The 13239-nt window shown below is 36.2% G+C and overlaps 1 protein-coding gene across 1 annotated transcript; it reads right to left on the reverse strand.

Annotated features, from left to right (window-relative positions):
* Positions 1-12262: 12262 nt before the first annotated feature.
* LOC131649720 (uncharacterized) lies at positions 12263-12871 on the reverse strand. Its single transcript, XM_058919478.1, has 2 exons — positions 12581-12871; positions 12263-12436 (listed from the first exon to the last, which is right to left on the reverse strand). The coding sequence occupies exons 1-2, from the start codon at positions 12869-12871 to the stop codon at positions 12263-12265; spliced, it is 465 nt and encodes a 154-aa protein (XP_058775461.1).
* Between the last annotated feature and the right edge of the window lie 368 nt (positions 12872-13239).

A 13239-nucleotide genomic window follows, 5' to 3' on the forward strand; every position in this document is an offset into this window, starting at 1 on the left:
TCACCAGATTGTGTCAATTTTTCATTAGACATTGGTTGTGCTTGTGCAGTTTTGAATATGCGCCCACTACAGGTCATGCCCCCAGGTCCAACAATGCTCGACACAGCAGTATTGGTATCAGCCTCATACTCCCATGGTACTGCTTTCATCTTGTCCAAAGGATATGGTTCTTCGATTGGGATGATCCTAGTGCGCCCTTGCGTAGGTATCATCAATGGCGGTCTAGAGCATGGGATGATTAATGGCTTTCTTGCCCCTTGAGTGGGTATCATTAAAGGCTCGTTCCTTTCCACCATAGTTACATATTCTTCCTCAGGATGTTCCTTCAGCTGAATCAACCCTTGGTCCATGAGTTTCTGCAAAGTGTCTTTAAAAGCTTCGTTATGTTCTAGGATAAACCCCTTTATAAGAAGATACCTCTTAAGTGCATCTATGGGGGAGTTCCTTTGTTGAACCAACTCTTGCTCATTGACGACTTCTATTGCATTGACTGCGCCATCATGGTGTGGCATGGGATTTGTTTTCACATTGGGTTTGTCGAAGGCGATTGCCCCTGACTCTATCAGGTCTTGAACTATGTGCTTGAAAGCCCAACATTTCTCCAATGTATGACCGGGAGAATTGGCATGATATTCACACCTCTCATTGGGTTTGTAATTGGGTGTGATTTTGCCTGGAGGAGGAGGCGCCAATGGCTTGATTTCCACTAAGGACTCGCTTATCAAATATCTCAGTATCTCCTTTTTGGAAGTAGGTAGAGGAACGAATCTCCTTTGAGGCCCTTGAAACCGGTTTTGTTGCGGTGGGAACGACATGGGAGGTCTGGCTTCCTGATGCACCACTGCATTAGTCTCTCCTTCCTTCTTCTTTGGGAAGGTGGGAGCAGGCCTTTTCGATTGATACGATCCAGATGATGCCCCTTGTATCTTCCCATTCTTAATTCCGTTTTCGATCCTTTCACCGATAACTACTAAGTCTGAAAATCCTGAAGATACACTTCCGACCATTTTATCGTAGTATGGTCCTTGCAATGTAGCCATAAACATGTCTACAAGTTCCTTTTCCAACAGGGGAGGTTGGACTCGGGAAGCCATTTCCCTCCACCTCTGGGCATACTCCTTGAACGATTCCTCTTTCTTCTGTGACAAATTTTGGAGTTGCATCCGATTGGGTGCCATGTCCAAATTGTACTTGTATTGTTTCAGGAATGTATTAGCAAGGTCATTCCAGCTTCGGATGTATGACTTCTCCAGTTGCATATACCAGTCAACAGATGCTCCGCTTAAGCTGTCTTGGAAGAAATGAATCATCAGCTTTTGATCATGAGCATAAGCATCCATCTTTCGCACATACATGCGCAAGTGATTCCTCGGACATGTGAGCCCCTTGTATTTTTCAAAGTTTGGAACTTTGAACTTGTGTGGAATAGTCAGATCTGGGACTAAACTCATTTCAAAAGTATCCACGTCGAAGGCATCATATCCTTCTACAGCTTTCAGTCTTTCTTCCAATGCCTTGATTTGTCCATTATCCTTAGAATCCTCCCCAGAATTAGTGGAGGTCAGCTTGGGTTGAGGGACTTGGTTTGTGTCATCAGTGTCCCCATATTGTAGATCCAAGTAGTCCTCATCCCTAAGAGGATTGTTGACAGGAATGCGAACTGTGCGAGACGTCCCTTCCTTCTGAGCAGCAGGAATAAATCCTTCTTGAGAGGCTTCTCCCTCTTCATGGGTCGTAGCGACCTTCTTAAAGGAATGAGCCTTTGCCTTGTGAGGGTCATGGCCTCGAACATATCCTAACAATGGGTTGCCATCATTTGGCATCTCTTCATACTGATACTGAACCTCCTTAGCTTTGTCTTGCTTATCCTTGAGGTCTTTCATGAAGCTCAGCATTTGGGTCATTCCTCCCTTGAGGTCCTCAACAGTGCCTTTCAACTGGGTCATTTCCTTGCGAAGGGCGGCTTGATTCTGTTCCAATTGTTCCATTGCCTTTTTCTTTTGGGATCTTGTCTGGATTAGCGGTCGAGTTGCAATGGCGTGACTGGAGATGAAGATAGTTTTTTTCTTTATGTTTTGAAAAATAAATATGATATGCATGCTATGAATGTTATGATTATGCTATGTTCACGTCTTATCCACATTATTATAATATACATATATATATTTATATACTATTTTTATTCTCCTTTTCTCTTCCTTTTTTTTTTATATATGTACATTTTTTCTTTTCTTTTTTTATACATATGTAATATTTTTTCCCTTTTTTTTACATATGTAATAGCCTTTTTTTTTTTACATATGTAATAGCCTCTTTTTTTTATACATATATATATATTTTTTTTTTAGAGAAATAACCCTTTGGTGAATATTATAGGAACAATGAATAACAGAAAAGAAACACACTTTATTAAAAAGAAATACTACTCCATTGTTGGTTCACAAATAGAAATTGAAATTGAAAATTTAGAATACTTAAATAAAAAAGCAACAATGAAAATAGAATAAAACTAAGAACGCCTTTGGATGTCTTCTTTGAACTTGTCCACCATGTCTCCACAAAGCTCCATGTACTCCTTGACTTCTTTAGGAAAGATAATAGGAGATGATTCCGCCTTTGCCAAACTCTTTGGGATATCTAGGATCAAATCATTCCACAAGTAAACCAGCTTGTCATAATTATCACGGCATTTTTCGTATTCTTCAAGCATCTTGGGAACCATGCTCACATGCTCATATGCCGTAGAAACAATTGTGTATTGTCTCTTCCAATAATCCCCTTCATCCCTTGCAGCCTCAGATATCTCCCTTTGCCTCATAAGTACCTGCCTAAGCAAGACCATAGCTTGAAGTGCTCTATGGCGCTCACCGGTGCGCTGTAAAAGTGCTTCTTCCGCGACCAATCTCCTTGTGCGTTCTTCTTGTCCAGAATTGCGGGCTTCTTGAAGATCAAATTTGAGATTTCTTATTTCTACCTCTTGATCTTTAGTCCTATCCGTTAATTCAAAGACCACAGCTTCTAGATTTTTCTCGGATTCCGCTTTGTCATGGGAAGCCTTTTCATAACGCCTTCTCCACCTTGAAATTTCTATATCCGCTTGTTCCAACCTCTCATTATGTGCTTCTAGATTGAAATTAGCACTTAGAACTCCTTCGGTTGCACGTTTCTGTTTACTCCTTTGTCTATCATTCTCTTCCCTCATTGCTTGAAGTTCTTGGTTCTTTTCTTTAAGGTCAAAGCGTAGTTGGCTCCTTTCGTTGGTGAGTTGATGCAAATCAAGCTCTAACTTTTCTTTTTCCTTTCGGGACGCCTCTAGGGCAGCCCTGATCCCTTCTATCTCTTCGATGGATAGAGGAACAGGATTAGGAGAATCAGGCTTGTATGCGGGATCTACAACAAAAGGGAGCAAAATCTTTCCAACTCTTTCTTGAACCCATTTAATGTACGGTTCTCTAGCAATAACGTTCTTTGGCCCAAAGTCTTTTCTTTGAACATGCTTCCAAGCTTGAATTACTTTCTTCAAGGTTCTTGGTTCACCTTTCCCATTGTCATGCAAAATTAATTTTTCTATTTGTTGTTCGGAAGGCTCGACATCCATAGAATGACCCAATTGACGCAATGCTAGAACGGGGTTATAATTAATACAACCAAGAGTTCCCATTAATGGCACATTGTTGAACTCCCCACACTTGTAAATAACCTTGTCAGAATTTAATTTCTTCGCATACCATAGAATAGAATCCGCTTTAAGAGCCCTCAATTTTTGAGACCAATCATATCTAGTTAAATCTTTAATAAAACTACTAGCTTTGTAGAGATGAGAAGTCAACCAAGAATATAGCAAATGGACACAACAAAATAGCATTCCTTTCTTCTTTTCATACTTCGTATGCATAGCATAATAAATATTAGCGAGGATAGTTGGAGTTGGATCTTTGTCAAAAATCCTAAAAGATGTGAAAGCATGGATTGCGGTAGGATCAATATAATCAACATTCTTCGGTAATAAAACAACACTAAAAATCAAGAGAGCTAATAAATGTCCACAAATGTCCCATTGTTTCTTTTGAGCATATATTAAAGCTTGATTTTCTAAGTAAGATCTTTTGATCCCATGCACATCTCCATCAGTTTTATAGTTAGATTTCATTTCCGCAGCGGACATTCCCAAAGCCTTTGCCAAATCCGGAAAATCAACTTCTTTACCCACACCTGTGTAAAATTCCTTTTTAATTTTTGAGAATCCTAACATAGCATCCATCTCTTCCAAAGTCGGAGCCAACTGAAAGTCCTGAAAAGTGAAACATCTAAGCGGCGGATCATAGAATTGAACCAAGGCGGTGATAGCTTCTTCTTGCACTTTTACCCTGAGCAAATCCAAGATATTCCCATAGCGGATCACAAACCTATCCAAAGCACGTGATGGTAATTTCTCTTTGATTATTTTCAATTTCTGGATATCTGGAGTAGAAACTGTAAGGTGGACAATTGTCTTCTTAGTACTCATCCTTCCTACATATTCACCAATAAAATATATTTTTTACAAAATGTATATATTTTTTTTTATATGTATATTTTTTTGTGTGGATAAGACATGATGAAGATGCAAATGAGGGATGATGCATGCAAACACAAATATATAAGCAAACAAAAAAACAAACCCAAGCATAAATAACACACAAAAAACAAATCAGATTATGATATTTCAAGAATCCTAAGTTCATAGGTTCGACGTAGCGGCTCTAGGGAGCCAACCTTTTTTATGGGGGGTTCTAGAAGGTCTCATGGGGTCGTTCGTAGCCTCCGAGACTTTTTGTCTCTTCGGATTTTAGAACAACTCATTTTATCCAATGAGGTTCGAATTTTTGGGGTAGGTTCTCGGAGAGATCAGCTGACTATCCAGTCATGCCCTCAACAAAGTCAAGCCTCGTTTTGGACATTTCCGAATATTCAACCCACTTCGAGTGAAGTTATCAATGAGACTCGTAGGCGATTCAAGTCCCCCCTGGTCTCAAGGATAACTCCCACACTTAGGTTTTAACACAAACATAAAAATAACCAGCAGTACATATAATATACAATTAAACATTTTAAGGCAAACATGACAGATAAAACATTTAATGAAAACCAAAAACAATAAATAAATAAACAATTAAATATTCATTATAAAGATAAACCTTCCCCCAAACCCTAAAAATGGCAAACTTGCCAAACCCTAAAGATGCGCCATAAACCTAAACCATTAGCCACAAACCTAAACCCTCTCGAGCCTTAGGAGCATAATAATTAACCTAATGTGTATCCCCAGCAGAGTCTCCAGCTGTAGCAACCTGCCCTAAAAATGAAGGTTTAGAGTCGCCACCTATTCTGAAGGGCGAATAGGAAACCCTACGTAGTCTTAAAGATTCGGGGTAAGTTATTATAATCAGGTTGAGGGAAGGTATTAGGCACCCTCGACCCTTTCCTAAAGGCTAACATTGCAAAGATAAGGGTTTATGGTAAGGTTTATAAAAAGGGGTAACAGAAATCAATAATATGGTTAATTATATTAACAGGATTAGAATTTAGAGGAAGGGGACTCGCCTTGTTGCCAAGTGCCTACGTACCTCCTTAGGGAGGATCAGAGTCTACGTAGTTCGGGGAGGGTTGTACGCCCTTAGAGTTGAATTTTGATTTGAGATGGATTTTAGAGGCTTTTTGAATGGCCTATCGCAGTTATGATAATCCGTGGTTTGGTATTGAGGTTTGTGAAGTATTTTAAGGTTTGGGCGTACAACCCTGATTTAATTTTGTACTATTAACCGCAATGATCAATAGATTCGATCACCATAGTTAAAAGATTTGAAATTGTATCATTACCAATTTTAATCGATTGATTCGATTATCACTAATAATGAATTATAGTATTTTTTTATAATTTTATAGTTTAGTTTATATCATTACCCCTCGTAATCGATTAATTCGATTAAAAAGAATAAGGAATTTGAAATGGGGAAATTAATAAGTTAATCATCGCAACCAATGAGGATGGTTGAAACCTTTTAACTAAATAACAATTAGTTATATTTTAATTAAATAGTATTTTAATTAAAATCATTATTAACCATAGCGATTAATTGATTTAATCGGCACGAACAACAAATTAGAATTTTTAATATAAATATTACATACTTATTTTATTTATAAAAAATAATTATTATATAATTAATTATATTAAAAAGGTATTTTTGATTAAAACAAAATAAATAATTAAAATTATTTAAAGTTATTAGAGATTATGATCTTGTGTAACTGCTATTAGGGTATATAGTATGGGTATTAAATCTGGAGCGTTAGATCTGGTTGGGTGGAGAAACAACAGGTCAGATCTTAAAGGTATATGGTGCGCCCCATGATGACGTAGGCATAGGATCAGAAGTTAAAACTTTCAGAAAAATAAAATCAAGGGTCAGGGATCGAACCCTGGACCCTTGGGTAACCACAACGCGCGCTCACCACCCCAACTAATGGACATTCGTGTTAGATGGATGCTCACATAACATGATATACAAAGCAAAGATACCTGGATTGATTTGCGCGCGAAATTCAAACCAGCCACTAGCGTAACGCCACGCCATCGTCTTCTCCAACAGATCATGCCAAATCTTTGAATTTTTAGCTACGATTTAGCTACCAACACGCTCGTGGCCTTTTGACCCTGCAACACAAGAATCATGCATATGCAATATAAATGTTTCGCGACCCTTCCCCTCTCTTCGTCCAACATCCCTGGTTCTGATTATGCCCTTTATTTGCCCTAATTTCACCTAGAACGTAAACCCCTAATTTCAACCCTAGAAAACCTTGTTCGGTCGTTAATGGCAACACGCAACTAGACCATGCAAACTTCAATTTAATATTCCAGAAACAATCACAAACATCATATAAATCGCAATACATCAACAATTTAACATGTGGATGCTTCAAATATGCAAATCGAGCCAAAGTTCAGAAAGACCTACCTCGGCTTATAGGAGATTATTCTGGGGTTGTTGATGTCGTGTGAGTATCCAAACAGCTTCAGCAAACACCAATGGACGTGTATCAATCCTCAAAATCCTTTGAAACGCCTTCAATATTCAAAACCGATCTTGAATTTTTTTGAAGACTTTTTGCTCTTGAATATGCTCCTCTCTCCAGATTTTCGAACCCCTAATCCATTACTCTGTGTTGCATACTTATAGAGGAACAAGATTAGGTCAAAGAAACAAAGCCCAAGGTCCTTGAATCCAATCTTACCAAGTTTGTGAAAATTGATTTTATTTTTGAATATAATCTTTCTATTTTGGCCAAAATTTGATTCCCTCTTTTCTAATCTTGCTAGCACGAATTTCTGTTGGAAATATGCAATAAATACAGATTGGAATAGGCCAATATGAATCCTCTAATATAACATTTGATTTTCTTGCAATTAAGTTATTTTTAAATCATTTTAAATGAAATAAAAAATCATATAAAATCAAGAAAACATCTAAAATTCGTGGCACATGGTTTGGATAACACTAATGACTTGTGGATCAAGATTCAATCATAATACCATAGGCCCATTTGCAAAATCTTCCAATTTGAACCTTCTTATTTCACATTTTGCCTCCAAAAATTGCTCAACTTTGATCAAGCATATCTCACTCAATTTTTTAGCTATGAGGGAGTTCTAAGACTTTTTGGAAACCTCAAGAGGTCCTCTATAAGCCACGTTGGAACATATCTTTCATTTGGAGCTTTTATCTTGACCATATCCTCTTTGACAAAAAACTGCTTTTGAAGGATGCTTGAAAAGGACCTGTAATCTTTTGCGTTATACCTCTCAAATTAAGCATTTCTAGCCTTGGCTTGTGAGAGACAAAGTTGTAGGGAATCCAATTTCCTTCAAAATAGGCTTTGAGTGGGGAATTTTTGATGTTCCATGTGAAAGTTATGGTCAGTCAAAGTTGGGTTGACTTTCTCCTAAAGAAACCCTAATTTGAACCTTTTTGCACATGTTCATTTCTGAGTTTCTATTAATGGATTCATGATCAATCTTTGATCAAATGATGGATATACTTTAATTCACTTGATGTTGACCCAAAATTGAGAGCTTTAGATTGTGCTTTGGCTGTGGTTGGCTTTTAGGTCAAACCAGTTGACTATGGATCATCTGGACCATTGAGTGAGCAAAAGCTTTGGAATTGAATCTTGAAATTTGTTATGTAAGAACCTTAGAGCATAATGAACCATGGAGGGAATTCATTGGGGCTTCACTTATCCCATTACCTTAGGAGAGTACCCAAACCCTAGTTTCAAAGGAACCTTGTGTGAGAGAACTCCTTAATGCAACCCTTGATCATTGACTCATTGTGAGTGAAGTGTGGGAGGAAAATTTTGGGGTATGACAGCTGGAAAGCTTATTCAATTTCCTATCTAAAAATGACAAAATATCAACTAAATTGATGATTTTTATTCTTTTATTGTGAGCCTTGTTCGTTGATGAGTTGGTTCCGTTGCTTAAAATCGCGCGTTTGAAGTCGTGTCTTCGACACTTTATTGCTCATGCTCCAAATACGCATCAATACCTACAAAATAAATAGAAAACTATCCAAAGGTACACAAATGAATCAAAACACAAGTATAAACAAACTAAACGTATTTACACACTAAACGAGTGATTATTCAACGAAATTTACACAAAAACACGATAAGTGCCACAAAACTATATATACAAAAACACTACAAATTGACACTTATCAAACTCTCTCTAACTTAAACTTGTTTGTCCCTAAACAAGAATCAACTAACTCATGGAATCAAACGCAAAAATCCAAAAATCACGAATCAACAAGTTTTAAAAAAAACGAAACAAATGTATGGCTCAAATGAAAAATGGTACACACAAAGAAACATACTTACCACTAAGCTATGACGATAACATAAACATGACACAAATGCTAAATACAAAGAATATATCAAACATTCTAAAAAAACACTAGTTCAAAAATGAATCACACCTATCACAGAATCATCGATAGATGAAAACACAAAAGTGGGGTATTTTCACTCATCCAACAATCTTGCAAACAAAAGACTAAATTATGCAACCATCCAAAAATCATGTTGAAAACACAAAGGAAAGAATCACAAGGACTTTTCAAGGTTGTAATGTAACTTGGTTAACAAACAAGGGATAATTCCTAAGGTAATCGAAACAAAAATTTGCCCAAACCTAAGGGAGTGATCAACTCACAAAAGTTCAAACACAAAATTTCTATCAAACTTCTTGATAATCCCAAATTTATCAAACCAATCACATACTTATTAACACAACATTATTCCATACTCTTTTTGTTTTCAAAACTTTTCTCTTTTTTCTTTCTTTTTCTTTTCACTTCTTTTTCACATTTTTTTCTTTTTCTTTTCTAAACCTCATAGCAACCACAATCTAAATGAGCAAAACATTTTTCTCCCCAACTTGAATACAACCATCATCATAATATGAATACTCACTACTTTCTAAGGCAAGACAAATATTCAAACTATAAATCATAGTTGAAGGTTCAATAAAACAAAGAATTAACATCCATAAAAAAATGAGAACCAAACACTGATAGACAAGCATTTAGCAAAAACAACATGGACATTGACAAAAAGGCTAAAAAGGGATACTAATGATCACACACTCACAAGGTGAATTGACTTTTTGGCTAGGTAGTTGTGCTCAAAATGAAACAAAAATGTCTTGATCCTTTTCATGCTTCCATATAATCAACAAAAATGAAAGATTAAGCATAATAAAATTTAGTTATAACAAGAGTTGTGGTTCCAGCATATGTGAACAATGGAAAGTTATCTCACAAAAAAGCTGGGAACTAAAGTGATTCACAAATGAACAAGTATACGAAAAAATGAATGGTATAGAAGTTGTAAAAAGCCTAAGTATCATGAATATGCTAAAGTATAGAAAGCGATAAACACATACCTTGAAAGTGTACAAAACTTTAACAAAATCATTACCATACACTCGCAAGTTGAAACGACCAAACTTAGAAAATCACCTCAAATTCTTCAAGCTACTTAAAACAAGCTCAAAGGCAAACAAACTATTAGTATTAATAAACCTAAAGACCAGATGAAATTTTCTAAACAAATTTAAAAGTGAAGATTTCAAAATTTAAGAACTGGTCCGATCTAAATTTGTTTAGACAATTGCATTACACATTTAAACTAAACAAAAACTAAAAATAATAAAAATGCTTGTTTTACGTCGTAAGCTCGACGCCTGTTATTTAAGAACGTTTCTCCAAGTTACTTCTACCCGGCTATTCCTAACCACACACAAGAAAACGTGAAAGGAAACAAGCAATAATATAACAAATTCACAAGTATAGAAAACATGTGCAAGTATAGTAAACATATACAAGTATCGATATAAACAAGTGAGAATATACAATATGTGCGATATATATAAAAAACTACCAAGAGACTATTGTGATGCAAGTCAATAAAACACAAATCCCCGGCAACGGCGCCATTTTGTTGAAGCGGTAAAGGGACAAGCAACAAAAGTTTTGGAAATATTAATCCGGGAAATTATCGTCTCCACAGGGACTAGTGCATTGAACTGCCGTTCAAAAGTTTCCAAAGTTATGAGTTTGGATTGAATTGGTAAAAAGTAAATGTTGGAATTAAACATATGAACAAGAAAGAATACATTCTTTGGAGAGGAGAAACTATCAAGCATGAATTTAAACAACTCAAAACAAACTTAAACATATCGATAAGTCGCACTCAACATGCAATACTCATCAAAATCATCACATATCGCTCACAACAATGCCCATCTTTGCAAAACTGAGCTGAGAGAACAACTGTATTACTCTTGTCGACGATCTCTCAACCGACTCAAACAACACGGAAGCATTAAGCTTTGTTACCCACGAGATTATTAGCTCTAAATCTATCTCTAGAATCTAGAAACTATTAGATTTCCTTCCCTAATCAAGATTTGTGAGGTCTATCTCTACAACAACACAAATCTAAACATAAATGCAAAAAGATCAAGAAAAGCATAAAATTGATTTGTAAAGCATATATTATACAGCACCATGATCAATACATATACATATGTTCAAAGTAAATATACAAACATACCCAAAAAAACTAGAGTATACAAAGATAAGAGAAGAAGAGGAACCAAACATTTCTTGGTTTGTCAACACCAATCGATGAGAAATTCGACCTCCGATCATCAAGATGTAACCCCATTTGATGTTTCTAAGTCTCCCTCTACCAAAAAATGAAGGTTGATGGAGTTGGGAACAAATACTCTAAAATCATAACCTAAAAAATGTGTTTTTTCCTCTTAAAACGTCTTCCCGTCCTGCCAGATTCGTCGGGCGAGCCTGTCATTCGCCAGGGAGTGACACCAGTAGCAACATTACTGTTATGGCCATAACTTGAGAACCGCAAATCCAATTTACGTATGGTTCGAAGCATTGGAAAGCTTATTCAATTTCCTATCTAACAATGACAAAATACCAACCAAATTGATGATTTTTATTCTTTTATTGTGAGCCTTATTCGTTGATGAGTTGGTTCTGCTGCTCAAAATTGCGCGTTTGAAGCCTTGTCTTCGACACTTTATCACTCATGCTCCAAATACGCATCAATACCTACAAAATGATTAGAAAACTATCAAAAGGTACCCAAATGAATCAAAACACGAGTATAAACAAACTAAACGTATTTACACACTAAACGTGTGATTATTCAGTGGAATTTACACAAAAACGCGATAAGTGCCACAAAACTATATATACAAAAGCACTACAAATTGGCAGTTATCAATTATCATATAATTATAGATGTACCCTCACAAACAATAATTAGCTTGCATATTACGAAACCATGAAATCCAAAAGATAATTGTGCTAACAATATAATTACTTCATAATTCAAAATATTATAGTATCATCCAATTTCAAAATATTGCACCGACAAATAGAACTTTAAAATCCAAAATATTTGGTATCATCAACATAAAACCAACAAAACAAACAAAGTACCATAAAATTGTAAAGAACATTGTACCAACAATTACAACTTAAAAACAAAACATTTGATGATGTCATAAAATCTAAAAGACAAATTAAATAAATAGAAGGAAACATCAAGTTGGCCGCCATTGTGTAAATCTAGGAGCAGGCATGAATCCATGACTACCAGGCCTAATTTTTTGAGGTTGAGATGATCATGGAAAGAGAAATTGAGGTGTTGGTGGTCGGATCGATGGAGTTTCAACTGTTGAAGGACGTGTAATGAAAGACGGTGTTGGTAGCCTAACTAGAGGAGGTGATGGCGTAACAGGAGGTGGCGATGGCCTAACAGGAGTAGGCCTTACAACTGGTGGTTGTGGTGATTCCAGCTACAAAATTAAATATTAACATAACATTAGATTGAAATAAAGTACAACCAAAAGTAGAAGTGACAAAATTATTACCTGTGACAAACTTTGTGATTAAGGTTGAGTTTGTGACAAACTATCCATAGTTGTTGTTTTCTTTTCTACCTTTTTGTTCTTTTTCACATATCCTGGTTTTGGAGGTCCCTTGCATGTCTTTTTATAATGACCAGATTCACCACACTTTGAGAAAATCACTTCATATCTTCTTTTAACCTTACGTGTTCCTCTCCCTGGCATATCTTCTAAAATTTCATCTTTCCTTCTATGCTTCTTTGGTTTACCGATAGGTCTTTTCAACTTTGTTAGTTCTGGCTTAGGATGCTCTGTAATTTTCCAATATTCTTGGCTGTTGACCGGTAGAATATAGTTATCATAAGTAGCATTTAAAGCTTCCATTGTGAGCCACTAATGCACATAATTATCAGGCTTCTCAACCTTATGTGCTATAGCTGCAATGGCATGATTACAAGGCATGCTAGTCAATTGCCACATTTGACAAGTACATGTTTGCAAATCCAAGTTCACCCCAAGGCTTGTGCCATGTCTTCGAACCTCATATTGATAATCACCTGTTATTTAAGGTGTCCACTTATTGCTCTCTACCTTTAATTTTTCAATCTTTCTTTGTTGAACAGGTGGTAATATACTCTTGCATGTGCCTAAGAATCTTTTATGGGAGGTCATCCTCCTCATCAAGTAACACCTCAACTATTCCATCATTGTCAAAATAGGCTTTTCTCTATATTTCACAATCTTGTTATTCC

This window comes from Vicia villosa, linkage group LG2 (genome assembly GCF_029867415.1).
Source record: "Vicia villosa cultivar HV-30 ecotype Madison, WI linkage group LG2, Vvil1.0, whole genome shotgun sequence".
Classification (NCBI taxonomy): Eukaryota; Viridiplantae; Streptophyta; class Magnoliopsida; order Fabales; family Fabaceae; genus Vicia; species Vicia villosa.

Bases quoted from the DNA above. Each gene is read 5' to 3' on its own strand.
- LOC131649720 (XM_058919478.1), bottom strand. From the start codon at position 12,871: ATGGAAGCTTTAAATGCTACTTATGATAACTATATTCTACCGGTCAAC. The intron at 12,437-12,580 runs GTAGAAAAGAAA...TTAATTTTGTAG, and splicing joins ATGTGAAAAAGAACAAAAAG to CTGGAATCACCACAACCACC.